Below are 21322 nucleotides of genomic sequence, written 5' to 3'. Positions count from 1 at the left end.
ATCGAACTCTTTTCTAAGCTATTTTTTCAGCCTAGTATTGTCAATATAATAGAAAAAACAGAGCTTCAGATCATTCCTCAAGTTTACGATAATTTTAAGGTAGTTTTCCACATATTTTTCAGCTATTCCTTGTTCAAGGTCCTAAATTAAAAATTATTCAATCAAGGTTTTCGTCACGTTCAAGTGTATTGGATTGGAAAGGTAAGTATTGTACATTTCAAAAGGTTTACCTTTGTACAAAATTTTAATTAATTTTCTTTACAAAGTTTACATTTTGTTACAAGAAAATTAAAGCGTTCAGGGTTATAGGTAACTCGACGCAGTGGCAGAAGAGCTAAAATTAGATAAACACAAATCAAAGTGTGCGGATATAGCGATAGCCCTCAATCCTTCCTCTTTTGTTTAAACTTCGAATTGTCTTTAGTTCTATAATAAAAAAAAAACACTTTTCAATTGGATTTTTGTTAACACAGCCGTGAAGAGCCAGAAAAAAGCATTATTCAATGTCACGTCTCAAATGTTGCCAACGGAAAATCCACATACGTTTCGATGTGAAAATTTGACATTTTACAGATGAAAAATGCACGGAAATTTCATCACGTAGTAATCTATCTTCACCTGGTCAGTGTGACGTACGTTCACGCTATCTCGGACACGTACAGTGACATACAGAAATGTTCCACACGAAGACAAAACAAAAAAAAATGCATTTTTTAATGCGTCAACTGCAGGCAATGCTTGTTACCTTGTTGCGACTGTAGCAATGTACAGAGATGTAAAATAACAAGATGTGAAAGAATAGACTTGACAAATAATAAGTAGTTAGTAACATTTTGTTATACTTTTAAATAAAAGAAGTGCAACGTTTCCATGCGTTCAAGAATGCATCCGGGAGTTTCTTTATTTTAATGTAACTCTGAATGCCAAAAAACGAAGAGTGATCGTCATCTTTGCGAGCGACATCGACTATTTATTTCCAAAGAAAAACAATTGCAAGTGAAAGCTGGTAAGTATTTAAAGAGCAGCATTTAAATGAGCTTTGCATCAGAGCCGTGCCTTTTCTAGTGTCTATATTTCTGCTTGAAAGGATTCAACCACTTGTAACTTGTTGTTCCGGACAAGTGCGGAGATGCGAATAGAACATGCTATAAACCCACGGGCTAAAACGTCATTTTTTTCCAACCCAACGAATTCAATCGAACAAGTCCACTTTAAACTGTATTTTTATTCAAATACTCATTCCTTAGCGATCGAATCTTGAATGTTACCATAAGAATGTGTTTTAAAACCAATAAAGATGTGTTTTTTATTTTTGTTTTTGTCATTCAAATAATACCAAACTTTTTCTTTTAAACAGTCAATAAGTAAGGGATAAACGTAAGTAAATACACACTTACAGTCAGTTTTAAATATTCACGTGTCAATAAAATATGGACACGGCAACAAACAACCGAATAAGACGCGAATTTATTATGTTAAAGTATTCCTTAGAGTCGCAAACACCCTTAATTTTATTTATTAGGTTTCGACTCACTCATGGCAGGGAAACTCCGATCCTTTAAGTTTAGTATACGTGAGAGGGATATACGAATAATGTTTTCAAATTCAAGGGACAAAATGCCAATCAAGTTGTTATCCCTGTACGTCGTAATACTGCAATTTACATGGTTATTTTATCAGGAAATGGCAAAGAGAACATATTCGTTACCGTTCTAAATTTTTAAATAAAAAAGGAGTGGCAAACTTATTTCATTATTTTTTTCTTTTACATACCATATGGAAAAATCTAAGAGAGGCCTTTGCCCTGCAGTGGGACAGCAATGGCTGAAGAAAAACATATATATCATATGACATGCGTAACTTTATTATGCCAATAACATGTCATTTAAAAAATATATCGATCTTTGACAGAGCGATTTCGGAGCGATTAGGATTCCAGAATTATGGACAAACTACTTTACTCTTTCCCACATTACAGGAGCGTTAAGTCTAGCACAGTGGTTCCCAAACTTATTTTGTGAATAAATATTTTTTTAGCGCCCCCATTTTTTCACCTGTTTAAAAACCACTATAACTTGAAGTTAAGTTAATTAATTATTGGGACCTATATAATATGCATATTAACGGAGAATTCTAAACGAAACTTTTATTATAACCCGCAACTTGAAACCTGACCGCAGTTGGTAACATACAATCACAACGTCCCCATTTTCTTTCTGGGTCTCTTACCGCCCCGCATGAGACCTGCAGCGCCCACAAGGGGGCGTTATCGCCCACTTTGGGAAAGACTGGTCTAGCACATCAGAATATGTACAATTTTTCATAAAATAAATTATAAGGCATTATTAAGAATTTCGTAAATATTAGCACTTTACAGATTAAGTAATTGAATCGGAGTAAACTCGGTTTACTTTAATATAAACTACATGAAGACATGGTTTCCAATACACGCGCTAAGTTAATTCTACGGTCGCATACTGAGTAAAGTTTGCTTGATATCAACTCAGTGATAACTTGATTATGTATCGACAGGATGTGGCTCTACGTTCAAGGAATTTAAGGCTAATGCAAGGCAGGCTTTAATAATTTGCATCGGAAAATAGAATTAGTATAGCGATAAAAGATGCGATGATCCAATATAACTTTTATTTTTCTTTGAAATTATTTCGAACGGCGATTTATATGAAATGCGACTTCGTCCAAGTGGTTAGAAGATCTTGAACCGTTTTCGCAGCTCACGCAATGGAAGCCATCAAAGATGAATAATTTTCCCATTTTTTCCACATTTTAGATTGTATCTCCGCTCCTATTATTCGCAGCGTGATGTTATATAGGTAGCCTATAGCCGTCCTTGATAAATGATCTATTCAACACATAATTTTTCAATTCGAACCAGTAGTTCCTGAGATTAACGCGTTCAAACAAACAAACTCTTCAGCTTTATATATTAGTAAGTATAAGTATATATAGATTAGTATAGATATATAGATATAGATCAATAGGCAAAAGGTAAGTACTAGGTTAGCTAGCTAGGTTAGGCTATTACGTACAAAAGGCCATTTAGTTTTATGATCATGTGTTTACACAAACGTACGTAAGTCAATCAAAGTGAAATAATATTAAACTTAAGAAACCGTAAAATGAATGACGAATAAAAGCATCGAATAAACATCATCAATTGATTTTGAAATGGCCATATTGCAGGCGGTGTACAATAAACAATCAAATTGACCAATAAAGCCAGCCAATATAGCAGTAATAGACATTCAGCATCAAACAACATTATTAAAAAAGTTTACTGTGCACCCCACAGTATAACAAGAACGCAAAAGGAAAATATTCCCTTGAAGGTCAAGAAACTTGAACACATGTGTGACACTTCCTAAATAATTGAACAGCCGGCGAACTAAACTAACAGTTAAATTGATTATAGGCAACGAACCCTACAAGTTCATGTAATCACTCAGAATAATTTCAACTCAGAGCTCCCCCTATTTACCTGTTATAATTAATTGTCGAAATTTAACCACTTTCAGTTTTCGTTGGCGATGTCAACAATACGGTGCCTGTATTGTGTACTCTTAGGTACCTAATTAGCTACCTCTATATAGTTTAAGGTGGGTCTAAGGACTAGAGTAGAGTAGCTATGCTTAGATGAAGCACGGAACCTGACATATGACGTCATAAAGCCTGACTCCAGATGTGGGACTCGTACATACATATAGCACAATAGGTTAATACACCGACATATAAGCTTCATATTTGTTTACGTTTTTTACTTCTTCACCCGCAACATCTGGACTAATTTTGAAAATATTTGTTTTGGATGTCAAAAAAGCTATTCAGGCTGCACTTAATATTTTAAGACGTTAGTAAGATTAAAATATTTTTTTTAAATAACAAAGTATATAAATTTAAGGCACAGATGAGTTGCAAATTTAGGAAAAGAAGCTGAAGAAGAAAGTAGGTGACCGACATTAATTCTACACTACTTTAACTCCCTAAATAAAATACGTAAGTGCCCAAAACAATTTTTCGCAATGCCTGCACAATGTAAGAGTCATTCTAATTCTTTGTTTCTCGTCGATATTTTTACAACAAAGAATACAGAATGAATCGCTGGCAAAAAAAACCTTAAAAATGTGTCCTGAAAGCAGTAAAAACACACTAATGCCCTATAGAAAAATGAAGTTAATATGTTTTTTCCTAACAGAAAAGACATCTCCTGGTCAAAACATGAACTTAATAGCGAAAGGTTTTGATACTAGATGGCAATAGTAGCGTGTAAATAATGTGTAAACCTTCCTTTCAACTATTTCCGAACGCAAACAAAGTTGGCATTGGCATTTAACAGTGTAAACCAACTTATTTTCGAAGCTTATAAAAGCAACATTAAACATTTGGTCATCTCTGTCTAACCGACGGCAAATAGAACTCCAGTAGCGACACTGCATTCTGAAACTCATGCCAAGTTTCTAATACCTCATTGGTTGAATTTAGTAGGGTTATAGCAAATGGCATCGCGTGAAAATGACAGCTTGTTCTGTGAACGATAAAATTATTTTTATTGAAATAATATAGGTTGCTGCTCCATAATTTTATAAATATTATTTAAACCAATAATAGTTAAAAACGATTAAAATAAAGTGTTTATTAATTTCATGCTAAATAAGAAAATAAGCTATTTTTCTCATCTATCAGATGTTCAGTGACTGATCTTGTGTTATCATTATTTTGTGTATATTGTTGTAAGTGCTGCAAAAAAGTGCAAAAATGACGGAAAGTAATCCAGTAGTCATGGCTTCTGCTAATGGTTTAATAGACAAATCCAAAGAACTCCAAAAGGAGATTCTTATGGAAAAGCTGAGGTCCAAAACATCACAGTTCAAAAACTTAACAGAGACGTCTAAAGGCGTGCGGCTAGCTTTGCTGGTTTGTAACTTTTTTAATAACAATATAATTATTATGTAAATCACATCAGTAATCAGGAATTTCATATGCAGTGTTTTGAGTGTTTTCCAAACAACTTGAAAATTAGAAGAACAACAATTTGATAGAAAATTCTTTGATTAAAAGTCTTATAACAGGTTTGGAGTTGGTAAAAAAAAGATTATAAAACAAATATTCTTATAAACAACAGTCAACTGCTATTCCACTAAGCTTTTAATTACAAGCAGAATTTATTATTCTCCACCTATGTGTGTTAAACCAAATTTGCATAGATTCAAGTATGATTTTCTAAAAAGTACTTTCTGCAAATCATGACCCGTGACTAATATTCAATTTGAATACAGCCATTATTTACTATTCAAATTATGTCAAGAAACCAATACCTAATAATGTTTTGCTTCAATGAAATCATATCCTTCTAATATGTATGCACAACAAGCCCTCTGCCCTAACTAAAATCAGGCCGAGGCACAGTCCTGCATGCTGCTGAAAAGTTCATATTGCATGAAGCTCCTCATTAATTAATACTTTATACCTGCAACATCCTAACAGATGATATTTTATAATTAATAACAGTATACTGCCATGGTGTAACTAAAATACTATTATGCCAAGGAAATAAAAATCGATCGATCTGTTGTGAATTTTTAATATCTTGAATAGTTTTGGAAATTCGCAAACACAGATTTTTTATTTTTGTTTGTAGTACATTTTAGGAGTACAGATACATAAAATGTAATTATTACTACTTACATTTACTTTTTATATACAAACACATAACATGTTACCAATTTTATGATTAGGAATGAAATGAATTGATTAATAACTTATTCCAATCATTGACTATTAAAAACTAGCCAGAAGTAGAAAAAATAATGTGCTAATAACATGTGCAGGTACATAACCCTATTCAAAAATGTATACATCCACCTGTGCCAACAAATTTATACAACACAGAAAGGATTCCAATATTGCTTTCTCTCTTTTATCTTCTTAGTCCTACTACTTCCTCCTTTAAAAATCTACAATAACTACACCAGATACTCAATAGCTTTCCTTGTTCATAAACAAAAAGAACTCTTTAAAATATAATTCCATAGAATATTCAACTATAAATGGCATTTCAATATTATCAAAAAAAAGTAATTAAATCTCAATAGTTTATAAGAGTAGAACTTGTTGAAATGACAGTATCAGCAGAATATTTACATAATAACACCACACCACCATAATTTCTCCATGAGCTCCAATAAATTTCATTAAAAAATGGATAGACTACACAGATAGAAAGCTTTTGAAACAAAAAATTCATAATATTATGTGTTATCTATTTTAAGGAAATACCATATAGTAACATTATATTTAATTTTATAAAACACCATTTTTCGCTTTTCCAGGACAAAAGATGGGGTATAGATAGTGCTGATCGAATGATATTACAGAAGTGCCTTGACAGTTTACAGCACTGTATTAAAGTTAGTTCCCTACAGAGTCTGATTGAAAGGCTGGAGTGCTTGTCCCGACAACTGGGGTTTGTATGCTTTATTTATGTTATGTTGGTAACTCTGAACTTATTTACATTGAATATTATATAACAATTAATGTTAAGAAGCTCTAGACAGCGCTGTTTGAAGTCAAACCCGGTGGCCATTGACTAATAAACACTTCTACCAAAAAAATTAGGAAACTTATATCTTATTCCTAAAATTGTAACAGAAAGTAGTTAATCATACTAAAGGCGAAATGTCATTTTATTTTTATTTTTACTTACTTTAGTTACAATATTTATATCACCAAAGGTAAAACCCACATTCTTTGTTTACTGATATAAATATATTGTAATTACATTTCTGTCTATTATATTAATGAAGACATCTTGTGTGTTATTCTTATGAATTACAGTCAACCTGGAACTTCATAGCATAATATTGAATTATAACAAAAATCTTTGGAAATCGATTGCTTATAATAATAGCATAATATTTATATGTTTTGTTGAAAAACATCCAAGGAATCCAAATTTTAGAAATAGATTGTAATTATTTTTGGTATTGTTAAAATGTGCTTCTATCTATCTCCTTAAACCTCAAAAATTTGAGCATGCAGAACAAGCAATGAATTCAATTGATTTCCTTTTTATATTTCAAAACTTTGTGAAATATTTAGTTAAATTAAAAATATGTATACAGGGTGAGTCTGGTTTGAATGAAGGTATCTTTAAATGTCTAGATCTGTAGTTCCTTGAAGCTATTTTATTATTATTTTCAAGCTTAATTTATGTTGAAAGTTCTAGCTGATTATGTATTATATAAACTTAATTACTGTAACAGGTTGTTTTCAAACTTTAAAAGAGCAGTATTTTATTTATTTCAGACTGAAATTCGTAGTGGGCACATCAGGAGTAAACCTATTCATATCATCGGATATGTTTTATTTAGAAATTTTAGTTGAATCATCTGGGTCTGTAAAAGATGTTAAAATTCACCATGAAGGAAAAGTGAGTACAAATAAAAATTTATGGGAGAAGGTATCGGTTTTATTTCCTTTATTCTTCATTAAATACTTATTATTTAATATGTTTATTACCTGTTTAACAGATTGAGCAACAGAGTTGTGAGGAGCTGGTGGCTTGTATATCTCGCGGGGACTTTGCCGACTTTACAGCTCAGCTCGAAGGCTTGACCGCTGTGTATCAACTTAATGCTGAAAAAAAAGTATCCACTCCATCAATTCCTGTTATCGGTGACGTCCGCAGGGTGTGTAGAGTGAGCACTGCCTGGGCAATGTTGTTCCCTAATTCTTTTTTTTTTTGTTATTTTTTGGTTACTTATTTTTTTACTTTTTTTCTAAATCCAACATTGCCTTGGCAGTGCTGACCTTAGACACCCTGTTGGCAGTTTATTACATACGTAACTTAATTAGTCTTTACAAGATGTTTTTATATTCAAATTATCTTACAGATTAAATGCAAAGCATTCAGTGCTTTGCAGAGCTTAGAAGAGGACTTGTGTACTATGAGGCAACTACAAAGCTTCATTAAAGATCCGTGGGCACAAGTCCACAAAAGTCCTATTGGGTTCTTACAGAAGCGGAGAGGAGGTCAGTACTCTTTTAGTCTTCTGATTATTAAAAAAAGAAAGGCAAGCAAAAAAAAAATCTGTAGTAGAGTCCACACCAACTAAATACACATTAACTCATTTCAGGCCACGCAATGCGACTCACATACTTCGTATCACCATACGAACTCTTGGATAAAGACAAAGGACTACAGCCACTGACAGTAGAACTGCTAACATTAGGCAAGCCATCAGCGTCTAGCGGTCTTGCTTCACTGGTTACCCCTTCTTACACACCAATCGGTCATTCAGCAACCGTACTTCTAGAAGGTTCTACGCCTAATAAGCTGCAATTATCGCCTATTATAACTGGTGGACAACGGCCTGGGAAGGGGTAAGTCTTGAAACAAAATGTGCACTTTCGGCCCAAATATTACATTTATGTGGTATTGTTCACCTCGGAGATCAGACATGTTCTGTATTAGAATCGGCTAGCGAGACACTTTAGGATATATCTTACAATATGTGTGTGCATGAAAAGCAAAGCGTCTTTCTTCCTGCAAACTGCATAGTTTTACCATGTCACTCACAGTTTGACTATAAAGATTCAATATTGTGAGATATACAGCCACGTGAGCTAAGCTCTATATGTATAGCTCAAAAATTAAAAGATATGACTCACATGACTATAATGTATTTTTTTGTCTAAACAGAAATCCTGTGTATGCTCAACTGGTACCTCAAAACAGTGCAATGCTGCCAGCCTGCTTTACGCTAAAGCTATCACAACCCACACCGCTGTGCGCCGGTCTTGCGAAACTCATACAAGCCACTACCGATGTATGTACAATTTCCTGAACCACATAGATCCTAATCAGTATTGTAATAATCCCGCTATTCAAAATAATATTTACATATTTACGTAGTTGACTGCCCTAAAATAACTTCCAAGTTACATTACAAAACAAACTGTCTTAATTTTAGAACCTTTGAATATCCAATTATTATATAAACTTATAATATTTGTATTGCTTGAGATACAAATCCCATACAGTGTGCCATATATATCATTGTATGGATCTTTTAAATATAAACAACATAGTATGCAAATGAACTAGGAATAGCCCTAATGAATATTAGTCTTTCAAGAAGGAACACTAGGCAAGAAGAACATTCTCTTTCCATTTAAGGTCTAGCTTCTGTCGCTATTATAGTCTTGATCTTTTCAGGTGGAAGTAGCGGGTGACTGGGCGAACGCTAAGCCTATGTTGGGATTAGTTGCTCAACAAGCTTATAATAAATTAACCCCTGGCAAAGTAATAGAATTGAACCTCAGCAAAGGACTGTTTGTGGTGAGTTATTCAGTTTGTGATATCATGTATGTAGGTGGCAAACATTACATTACATATCTATTGCATGTTGCTGAATTAATGTTTAAAAGATATTGTGATTGTGACAAGATCCTAAGATGTTCTTCCAGAATTAGTCTATATGGAGATAAAACTACCCCATAAAAGTATAATCAGCCGATAAGTCAGCTCAATTTTCTTTCTGAGAAATTGTACGGCGTTCTAGAAAAAGCCATGCTCAGAACAGGTTAGGCTTTTCCAAAATACTTTGTACAGTCAGCAACAAAAGCAATTACCTACACAAGTTACGTTTGGAAAGTAATACAGGGTGGTTTCCTAACACGCTGTGTATTGTTTGATGCAGTACCTACCAGAGCAGACGCAGTGCTACTTCCCGTGCGAGACTCGCGGGCTGGAGGGCTGCCTGGTCACCAGCATTCCCTTCTCGCACCCGTCGCACGTGGCGCCGCTGCTCGCCTGTCTGCGACAACAGGCGCTCTTCAACACGCTTATAGCTAGCTGTGTTCGCATGCAGTCTAAGCAATGTCAGTTTTTTATTTATATTTTTCGACTGTTCATTTTAGGGTATGTGAAAACTAATACTCGTATCAACTTAATCAAGGGTTCAATGTTTTCTTTTAACTTGTTCTGAAACTTATTAATTCAAAGTGACATCAAAAATGAATAACTTATATTTAGTATCACTATGAACCTTGAACCGTTTTTAGCGTATGCTAATTAAATATGTGTGGTACTTGTGTAGTCGTGGAGCTGGAGAGCGTGCTGATGTTCGAGGTGAGCGCGTTGTCATGGCAACACATCTCGATCTCGCTGGAGCACCCGGGCGACGAGAGCATGGCCACGGTGGAGCTGGAGCTGGGCGAGCCGGCCGCGCCGCGCGCCGCGCTGTGCACGCTGGCCGCGCCCGCCAGCGAACACGTCGACGAGTACATCACGCGCGTGCTGCAGAAGACGCACTCCATACCCATCACGCTGAGGTCATACATATTACATGTATAACAAAATATCTTAGTCATAGCTGTTCTAAAGCCGGTCTGAACTGTTCCTCAGAAAATGTTAGAAGCTCTCCCTTGGTTTTAATCGGTAAAAGACCTTACTTTTACAAGACTGGAACATGTCAAAGAAGATTTACCAAGTTCAAAAAATGTTAATTCTTCAAAAATCCAACTTTACAGTCAATCTTACACAGAGACCTTCTTTTAAGTAAATAATGTCGAAGAAAATCTTAATACCGAAAAAAACAAAAACTCCTTGCACTTAACTTGTAGATTAAATTGGATATTACCGGCAAATGTTATGACAATATTTTCAAATGCAGGGCACTCATCAAGATATGGGAACGCGAAGCAGCCAGCAAACAATTAAATGGCGGTTACTCAGCTCTGGAGCCAAATTTTAGCTGTGGCCTCGGAGGGCTCGACCCGGGTGGTGACCATGTGAAGCAAGAGCCGGGCTCCATGCACTCGCGGCCTATGTTCCCCTCCAGCGTCAACCATCCGCACCAAGGCGGTAAGATCAGCTACTCAAGATCTGAAATGCTATTTCATTTCTGTATTTATATCTCTTATCCCCTGTATTTTGACGGACTTGTTGGTCTATTGGTTAGTGATCCTGAATGCTATACTGGAGGTGGTGGGTTCGATTCCCACCCAGGATAAATGTTTATGTGATGAGCATGATCATTTGTTCTGTGTCTGAGTGTAATTTATCTATATTATGTGTGTATTTAGAAATATAAAAGTATGTTTATCAGTTGTCTAGTACTCAATACAAGCTCTGCTTAGTTTGAGACTAGATGGCGTTGTGTGAAAGTTGTGGAATATTATTATATAATTTCTTCTTAAATCTTCATTCAAAAAATCTTAATAAATGTCATATGTTGTATCATCCGTACAGGGGCATATCTTTCTGAGCAACAACATCATCTATCAGTCATGTGCCAAGATCCAAACGCGAGCGAAGTAAAACCGCAACAAGAAGAGCGAAAATCTAAAAAAAGAAAATCTGACGATGTTTGGTCTTCGAGTCAGAAAAAAGGCAAGCAGGGTATCACGGAAATGATGGACACTGATAGCGAGAGTGAAAATTCCGATGAATATGTTAACGAGGATGAGAATACTGTTAATAGTAATTCTACGAACGATGATATCGAAGGGCGGGAGTCGTCGGTGTCACAAAACGAGTTCGCCTCGGACATGGAGCTGTCGGCTATGGACGCGACGGACGCGCTCGGAACCAACGACAACAGGACGTCGTCCGATATGGACAACTCGAACGATGGAGACGTCGACGATATTATCCGGTAAGTCATTTTTATAGATATCAACTACAAATAGAGAATTTACCTACCGGCCTTAGAGTACAATGATAACTCTCAATTAATTTTGCTCTACTTTGAACGAATATACTGTAACCTTTCTTTTTGCCTTGTTACAGGAATTCTTTTCAGAAGTCTGATCACAAAAGGCAAAAACTTAAAAATAAAGATTCAGAATTACGAACGGGCAGGAGCTCGTCCCTCCTATTGGACCTAACCGAAGGGAAGGCTTATATGCCGTCATCGGTAAGCATTACTCCAATAGGTAGTACAGCGAACCCTCCGAATGCAGGTACCGGCTCAAGTATTACTTCGATGCTATGCCTGGACAGGCGGCCGGGTATTGAAATAATACCCATTACTTCAGCTGCACCCGCTGCTTTACCCAGCTCCATTACAATAACTCCGATTACGTCAACCCAAATGAAGAGCTTAGATGACAGAATCAGGTCTGAGAAGAAGTCAAGCAAGTCGGGGGAAGAGCGCAGCAAGGAGAAGAAAAAAAAGCGAAGGAGAGACGATTCAATGGGCCCCCCTGAAAAAGTCCCACCCAAACAAGATCCCCTCACCAAACCAGTTTCAGTCAGTATTAAGCCCACTGATGGGTCCCCTTTACGCTCAACTTCCCCAAACTCGCTTATTAGGAAATTTAGCCCAAGTCCAACACATGGTAGGTCGGTATCAATTACCAAATCACCGAGTCCTAGCACTGTAAAAGGTATGGGTAAGCCGTCGGGGACATCTAGTCACCACAGTAGCCCAAGGCATTCACCAGTTCAAAATAGTCCTAAACATTTACCTGGTTACTCGAGTCCAAAAAACCACAGCATCTCGTCCCCTAAGCATAGTTCTTCGGGGTCGGGAAAGCCTAGCATGTCAGCACTCAAATCAGCAACTAGCGGATCCCCCTCAGGTAAATCGGGAACGACAGGGTACGATCTTACAAAAAAGATATCGAAAGATAGCTATGGTTCTAGCTCAATGACTTCTAGAGATAAAGAAAAGAAACATTCCAGCTTGTCTTTTTCTAGTTCCGATAGGAGTAGTCCGAAGTTAAAAAACCCAATCAAACTTAAACAGTTAGAAATTACTCCCATTTCTTGTGATAGTCCCGTTACTGAGCCATTAATATCCCCTCCGAATATAGAAGTAAACAAGTCGAATGCTCCCAGTCAAGCTCGTAACAGAAAAGGTTCTCTTAGCGCTGTGATAGATAAACTAAAGTCTGCCCAGCACTGCGGCACAGATTCCGAAATAAGTTCGAAATCTAGTAGCTCTTCCAGTAATGCTAAGTTTTCAGATCCAAAACAAAGTATGACCGGCAGCAGTGGAAAACTTAACGATAGCAAAAATCAAGAATATATGGTCAAGCCGAGCTCCGACGGCATGAAGATAACAATTAATAAGACCAGAACAAAAGACTCTTCGAGCAGTAGTTCCAAACTGAATTATAGTAGCTCAAGCTCGAAACAATCGTCGCCACAGCTCACTCCACCGAGCCAGGGCTCTCCCAAAACCCACACCGGTTTAAAACCAGGCGTCATAAGTGGACCTGCTTCTAAAAAAACTCAAGTTATGCAATCTTCCAAGTCAAGCAATGCTACGTCAGGTTCGACACCCCCTAAAGCAAATATGAGCCCTTCCGATTCGTCCGGCTCTAGTAATCCAAATATGCCGAAAGTGCCTTATTCTAAATCATCAAGCACAAGTAGTACAGGTATCAATTTATCCAAATCAGCTTCTAAATCTAGTTCTGGGTCTCCTAAAAGCAGCAGCACGGACCTAGCTAAAATAATGAGAGATAGGGAACGAGAAAAAGCCAGAACTAAACTAATGAGTAATTCAGAGAAGTCCATTTTTTCTTCTAAATCAGAACGTCACTCTAGTCCTAGCGGGTCTAGAGACGAAGTAGACGGTGACAGGTTCAAGACATCCAAGGATGCAAACTTTCTTGTAGAAGGCCTAATCAAACCTCTGGATACTAGCAAGTTTCAAATTCCCAAGCTAAAAAATCAAAACACCCCTGATAAAAACAGTCCTGCGGCTCAATACGACAATCGATCTTTGGTCAATGATTTTGCTCGGTCTCTGGAGCAAAGCAAATACCAGTTTCAACACTTTGATAATCCAAGTGCCAGACCGGGCGATTCCCTACAAAAGTCAGCATACCCTTTAAACGTGCCTAAACCATTACTAAATATGGGCAGCATGAGTCCCAAAACAATCCCTCCTGTTAAAAATGAACAGTCTGATAGGCCCTTAGAATTTTCCAAAGCAATGGCCGACAGTATATCGAAAGGGGAAAGCCCACAACGAAATAAGGATGACTTAAAAGATGGTTACCCAGCATCATACCCAATCTTGCCCCTGGACTTTAAAACTGAAATGGCAAAGGGATTTGCCGCTCCAAAAGGCAGCTCTGAAGACAGAAAAGGCGCCGACTCTTGTATGAAGCCTCCGGCGAGCGGGTCTGTGGCGCGCAGTGGGGCCACAACGCCGCAGGAAGCGGCTGAGATGTTACTGGATTTTTCATCGTCGTCGGGCAGCAAAGTGTCGGGCATGGTGGCCGTGCGGCCCGTGTATCCGTCCTCGCCCGCGCTCGCGCTGCAGCTGGCCAAAAGCCCCGCGCCATCGCCGCTAGTAGCGCCCTCACCACACTCTAACTCGCCCTGCATCACCGACGATGAACTTATGGACGAAGCGCTCGTTGGCCCGGGAAAATAAATACAACCAGACTCACACCGGGGCCTCGCCGTGCCCGCGTCGATGGCTGCTGTTAGAGCGACAATTCTATAACAGCCTACAAATTATATATTCAACGAACCAAGTTATTATACGACTTCTTGTGTAATTTTTTCATCAATAATTATTTATCAAGTAAATTATTCTTAAACTTTCTCTCTATTTGTATTTTATTGTAAAACTAGTTTCTAATTTAAAATGAGTTTTTATTATAATTAATGACCTCAGATATTAATTTAATAAGTAAGAAGTTTGTGATTAAATATATTTCAATATCATATTTGTGTCATACTTTACATATTGATGTAAAAAGATGATTTACGATTCCATCTATTGTTGTTAACGAAAATAACACTTAAAACAATGGCCATGAATATAATACAATTTAGTGTACAATATTTGTTTCCTAATTTAAGTAAATAACCAGATTACAGTTATTGTAAATAATTAAATTAATGTCTAAAATGATACTGAATTAATCTTGTTGGTAAGGCATTTGTGCTTATAGATTTTGTAGAAATAAATTGAAAATCGATCAGTATTTTCGTATTTTTATTTAATAAATAATATAAATAAATTACAATAAGTTACACATAATGTATCAAAATTAATATCTATAGAATCTAAGAGAGCTTGGGCGATAATATGAGTAGTAGGGGTAAAAGTTTTGATATCTCCTGTACGGCGAGAAGGGGTACCTTTGATATTGTCTTCGGATAGTAAACCGTCGCCTCGGGGGCATCCTTTGTCTCTTCCTAAACACGAGTGGAATTGGGGCGAATCCTGCGGCGGTCTCCATAATTTCATCTTTAATCCTGTCACCTAGGATGTTGTCAACATATCTGTCGCCAGATAGATAGTCTTCATCGTCAGTTTTGATTGCGTTCTGGGAGTCTAAGGTGTCTTCGTCTAACGGCGTTAATTCTTCTTCAATAAGTAAGTCAATTTCACCATCGCCATAGCTTTTTATGTTATTACCAGTGCCAATTATGGGCATAAACTCTTCATTCGTTTCCACTTCACTTTCAAGTAGTCCAGTTTGGGTTGTATTTTCTTCTGGCTTAATGTCCTTATTTTCCGGTAAAGATTTTTCATTTTCCCCCGTAATTATATCTTGTAGAACGGATTTTGCAGTAACACAACTTATGCCTAATATTAGAGATAAAATTACAGACGCCTTCATTTTTTTCTGAAACAATATTTTGTATTTTAGAATGTCTACTAAACAAGTTCAAATGAGAAATAATGTTAGTAACGAAGACTTATATTATAGAAAATCCAGGTCAAAGAAAGGTGTATGGTGAGGCACTAATAACGTTTGTCAATAAAATATTATGAGACAAACTTTCGGAATTCCTAAAAATACCCAAAATCTAAACAAGATTGTTCCTATTTAAATTTCCAAGAAAGCATGACTCCAACGGATTAGCACTTGAAGTGGGTAATGATCAGTAAACTTTTTTCAGCTGGAAAAACCTATTCATAAATGTAATTAACTTTTACGCTGCGGCAAGTAAAACCACACCTCACCTCACTTCTTTAGACTTATGAATATCAACCTCAATTATAGACAATTAATTTAAAAGTTAGACCACTTACCTAATATCTTTGACGACATGGTTTCCATAGCGGCCTATGCACTCTAGTTTCCTCTGGGTTCTTTCTTCTCTGAGCTCTTAGTTCGTTGCGCTTTCTCAGTGCCTTCATGGCGAATCGTGGTAAAAATGGATTTTGAGCTTCCGCTGTTTCCATCATTTCATCAGCACCTGCAGCAGCCGCGGTTATCTCATTTCGAATATCCTTTGGACCTTCCAAAGACTTTGAATCAGTGACGATAATTAAAGTAACAGTGAATAATAGAATTAAAAAGATCCTGCAACTGAACATCTTGATGCCAGTTAAACTTGTCGTGTCAGGTAAATTCGGAGGCTGACTGTTGCAGTGATGGCTAATCCCTCTATATCCAATGCTGAGCGCGTGTTCATGTTTTATAGGGACGGTAATTAACATCGGATGACACACATCTGGTGCATCTGTTTACCCTATGGCGTTATTTTAGGAAATGTAACGGATCATTTGGCCGCTTCCAATTATCGCGTCCTCGACTCACATTCATAGGCTGGTACCCAACAGTAAGACCTACATTATCGTTACGGATATACAACCTGCGTAGTCAATGATTCACTTCTTTCCCCCCACGTTAACGTAACATGTTTATTTTAATACATTCACATATTCAGTGTAAACAAATAAGAAAGCCGGCCAGAATTTGTCATATTACAAACACCCATCACAATGGGTTATCAGCGCTTGACACAGTTTTATAATTCAACAATGATTTAAGTATTGTTGTCATTGCGAATTTAATAACAGAAAAGTAAGAATCGAAAAATATTATGTAAATATCTGAATAATTCATTCAATTTCAATTAATGTAGGTACATACTTAAGTAGTAATTTAAAACCGTAAACACGTTTAACGTCATATGGGAGTGGTTACTGGTATCAATAGGTGTGGATCCAGTAATCATTACGTAGGTATTCATTTAACAGGCCAACACCGTGAACTTCCCGTCGGTAACGCTACTGCGTAACACAATGACGTAGCTGTCAACACTGCAACAAAATAGTTAAATACCAACTGATTGTAGGTATTAGATTCTGTGGCAAACGATCTCAAGTCGTACCCTTTAATTAAAGGGAAGATTGTTTTTTTTTTGTATAGTCAAGCTAATAATTATTCATAATAAAAATCGTATGTTCGCTGGGAACTTAATAGATCTGGACATGGGAGTTAAATATTAGGCACGCAAGGCAATCTGCATTCATGTCTCTTTTAAAATAAAATAATGAAACTGATGTAACACTATGAATTTGAACATTGGTTTACATATCAGTCATTGTCAAGGTGGCCATGATTCATTAGGTCATGACGCAGTATCAACAATTTTAAAACACAAACAACATGCTAAAGGCCTGTACACACGGCGTAAGTTAAACGCGGCGACGCACGCGTGAATTTATCTCGTTTGTTTATCTAATACTAGTACGTAAGCATGCGTCTTCGGCCCGTGTGCATAGGACTTAATGAATAGACCTATTTTAATAAACTTTCAATTAAAGTTGTTGATCTGAAACTTTGAGATGTTTACACTTAGTAGGCAACTAAGTAGGTACTCACTGCATACAAACATAATTATAATAGTAGGTAATTTGTACAATTCTAGCAAAAATATTGCGCAAGCATTTAAATATAGTATTATGACATATTAAAATGCCTAATAATAAACAACAGGAAAAACCCCTCGGGGCTAGTCGTTCTCTCTCTCCATGGGAATAACGCATGACCAGAGGGTACATTAGTATGCTTTTTCAAACCTTGATATAAATAAAAAATGTGTCTGAAGGTATATGTAGGAGCATACAGCCGCAGGGCAGCTTGTGGTGAGCTGTTTGTGAGTAGCGACTCAATGGACGCCCCCGTGCACGCCTTTAAAAAGGACCGGGTCTCTTCTCATGACGTTAACCCGTGTATGGAAAGAGAACAACAGGAAAATAAAGCTTAATGTGTATCATTCAGAGCTATGCGATGCTAACTTTGGTATTGTAATTTGAGCACCCGTTGTAAATGTAACAGACTCATTGAACTAAATTGTACGTGGCATGAAAGACGTCAGGCGTAGACGTAGACCAACCTACCAACAGGATTGTGCGAAAGTGTTACCGCCGCCATCTGGGTTTTAGTAAGTAAAACTGACACTCCCTTCCGCTCGACCCAAAGCGTGAGGAGTTATTTGACAAATTCCCATCCGAAAGAAATCCCCCAAAGGTCCATCACTTCACCTTCATTATAGAAAATATAAGACGTATAATGAACGTATCGAAATGAAAAGGACGAAAAATGAGGACAAAGGCGACCAGGTAATAGCTGATTTGATTTAAATTAAAATTCGTAGCGAAGATCCAAAAAATCACTTTAAAACGTCTTTAGGTCAATTTTATTAAAAAGTTAGTCTTTTACTATGGTGACTAGTAGGTACGGTGGGACAATCTCAGTCCGATATTTTGTAGTTTATCTACGGACAAGATGGTAGGCCTTGTAAGCTTGTAATCTTTACAAACCCGCCAACTATATGTGAGGATAAATGGCTAACTACACTGTGATAAGCGAAAACTAACATTAAAATGAGGTCGTTTACTCCATTTGCTTAAACGTTTTGTCCGATTTTTTTGCACTTTAAAAAGGAAGGAAAATGATTCGACCTTAACACTCTAGGCCTTGTCCTTAGGTAGGTACCTAAATAAATGCTCTTTTATTTTAAATTTATGTTTATCCAAAAAGTAGGTTTCAAGTCGGCAAGTTTAGTCAATTCTGCGAATACTTGTCTATTAAATATTTTAAGTCAGGATTTTTTTTAAAGACTCCCGCTGTAAGTAATTTATTCATTACGAGGCGAGGGTTTTAAAAACATTCAAATCACATGCACAAACACAACCAGACTCAAGACAAGCATTTGAGGATCTAACAAATGCTTGTCCTACGTGAGGATCGAACCCGCGACAAGTCGCACTCAGCGGATTTGGCGTAGTGAACTCAACCACTCGGTTACCGTGCGTTTTCTTCATCTATACGCAACTTAAGTAATAAATACATAAGCACTAAGCTCCTACTCCGCTCTTTATATTTTCCTACGAATTTTCTATTCTGCCAACACAGTAATCGGAAATCCACCTTCAATACAATGAATTTCCAATTTTTCAATTAAAAGAACTGCTAAAAAGAATACGAATAGTCTCAAATTCAATCCAATTTCCATTCATTCGGATTATTGCGGTGTAAATGAAAATACCGAACATATTTTTTCCTACGCAGGGATCGAAGCTACAACATGTCACGTAGTAGTAATATGAAAGAATTAAAAAAATTAAGAGAAAATTTGAAGGCATTCAAGTTACGCTCATTTAACCCTTATCCTTATCTTTATAAAGCGCATGACAAAATTTCGTCACAATGATGATTCACCCATCAAATGAAAAATTGCACAATAATTTGGTACAATTACCTACTGTCACAGGAGAACTTTGACAAAAACGGCTAATTTAATATTACTTTATTTTTTACTAAGTATAAATAGTAAAATTGTAGAACTTAGTTTTACGTAGTAAAGTAATTTTTAGCAGGCTGAAATTTTCAGAGTAGCTTCAAACCCGATGACAATGTTATTCACTACTATAAAAAAGGCTGGACCGATTTTGATAAAATTTTAATGGAGTGACATTTAAAAGCGAGGGCTTTTCGATTTTTTATTATTTAATGTGAATTACCGTCCTAATAGCACCTTTTTTATTAAATGTATTATCCTTTAATGCTAATGATTTTATTCAGGGCGTTTTATTGTAGTGCAAAGACCTCCACAAGTACAATAACTCGAACGCTCTTTGTTGAATCGTGTATCAGGCCAGTTTTTTAGTGAACCATTTTTTTGTTTTTATTATTCTTGGATGAAAGAGAGATTCCACTCTACGCCTTTTGTTGAGTCGTCAATCTGCCACAAACATAATCATTATTACATCAAGACGTGTCGTGACGTGACGTGACGTGTGACGTGACGTGACGTGACGTGTGAAATTGAAAATAATTAACACAGAAATCCGGATAAAACCTAAACTATGTGTTAATCCAAGTTAAACTGTGTACTAAATTATTTGAAAGAGTAACACACATCCGTATTATAGCATATTATTATATACGCTACGCGCCTTTAGTAGGTAAGTAGTATTATGTAGCTTTGATAACCATTCAAGAGAGACATTCAAAGTTTCAATATACAACTTGAAACTACATTTTGTTGTAGTTGCAAAAAGCATTTTAATTTGTATTCTTCGTTACCTTTATGTCTAACTAATGATAAATACCTAAGCTATCCCCGGTATCAAAGGTTTCCTTAATGTCAGCAGTTACTTAAATGTAGAGGCTATATAGCTAGGTCATTGCAAAACAAAACTCTATAAAAGTATTAAAACCTTTTAATCAAATAAAAAATTTCTTATTGAATTAATATATCAACTCTTCATTTTGCTAAGAATGATGAAAATTATTAAATTGTGGTGTCTTCTTATTTTAGCGTTTTTATAATAAAAGCAGGATAAGATCACATGTTCCCTACTATTTTTTTTCTTTTATTAATTATCGATCATATATTATTTAAAACAAGTGTTTTATAATTAAATTAAGTAATATAATATAACTTTATACTTTTATAACCATTTCGACAAGGGTTTTTTTTCTAAATATTATTATAAAGTCTTTCGTCCATCTCAAAAATATATATCTAATTATTTTCTTTGTTCTTTAGTAAAACAATAGTGATAAAAATAATAAGCTGAGAGAAAGTTCGAATATATTTACATGACCTAGTTATTCACTAGTGCACAATACTAACTAGGTTTGTAGACTGTGAACAGCAAATAAAAGCATTAATAAATTAAACAAAAGCCTTCGCGAATTGGTCTCCCTCCAAAGCTTCCACTAGCGACATCTATTATAGGAGGAGATGAACTAAAATAAACCTAATAGACGTACTCTCACATTTTCACTTTCCTTTCATAGTCTCTGATAGGAGATGTCGCTAGCTTACGATTCTTAACATTAGATTGCCGAACTTTTTTACCGGACTACCTTATAAAGAATACAAAAAAGTTGCGAAGTTATATTAAACTTATGCCATAAGTTGCCTTAATTGTTCTCGCTGTATGTAGAGTTCAGGAACTGCTACAGATATCTGAAAACTTTAAATCTCTTATCTAATTTAGCAAAGATTGTAATTCAGGCAAAAAAATGTTAGTTATTGCATTCAAAGTTGAAATAAAAGAAAAGTATGAAAAAG

General features: G+C 36.1%; 2 protein-coding genes across 3 annotated transcripts; one reads left to right on the top strand and one right to left on the bottom strand.

Moving 5' to 3' along the window:
* Positions 1–4433: 4433 nt before the first annotated feature.
* LOC113498586 (mediator of RNA polymerase II transcription subunit 1) lies at positions 4434–14615 on the top strand. 2 transcript variants are annotated; one of them, XM_026878652.1, is made up of 13 exons: positions 4434–4932; positions 6348–6481; positions 7324–7447; positions 7548–7664; positions 7911–8049; positions 8154–8400; positions 8720–8846; positions 9236–9358; positions 9720–9900; positions 10119–10353; positions 10695–10885; positions 11273–11678; positions 11813–14615. In XM_026878652.1, the coding sequence occupies exons 1-13, from the start codon at positions 4774–4776 to the stop codon at positions 14415–14417; spliced, it is 4788 nt and encodes a 1595-aa protein (XP_026734453.1). In that variant the 5' UTR covers positions 4434–4773; the 3' UTR covers positions 14418–14615. The 2 variants fall into 2 exon arrangements, with proteins under 2 accessions (XP_026734453.1, XP_026734451.1); XM_026878650.1 differs by having other exon boundaries at positions 7548–7706.
* Positions 14616–14683: 68 nt separating this feature from the next.
* On the bottom strand, positions 14684–17769 carry LOC113498585. Its single transcript, XM_026878649.1, has 2 exons — positions 16035–17769; positions 14684–15623 (listed from the first exon to the last, which is right to left on the bottom strand). Exons 1-2 carry the CDS (start codon positions 16060–16062, stop codon positions 15043–15045), a joined length of 609 nt encoding a protein of 202 aa, XP_026734450.1. The 5' UTR covers positions 16063–17769; the 3' UTR covers positions 14684–15042.
* Between the last annotated feature and the right edge of the window lie 3553 nt (positions 17770–21322).

The sequence above is a fragment of the Trichoplusia ni genome, chromosome 11 (assembly GCF_003590095.1).
Source record: "Trichoplusia ni isolate ovarian cell line Hi5 chromosome 11, tn1, whole genome shotgun sequence".
NCBI classification, from domain to species: domain Eukaryota; kingdom Metazoa; phylum Arthropoda; class Insecta; order Lepidoptera; family Noctuidae; genus Trichoplusia; species Trichoplusia ni.
Note: the sequence above shows the minus strand (reverse complement) of the source record. Positions and strands in the feature narration are given on the sequence as shown.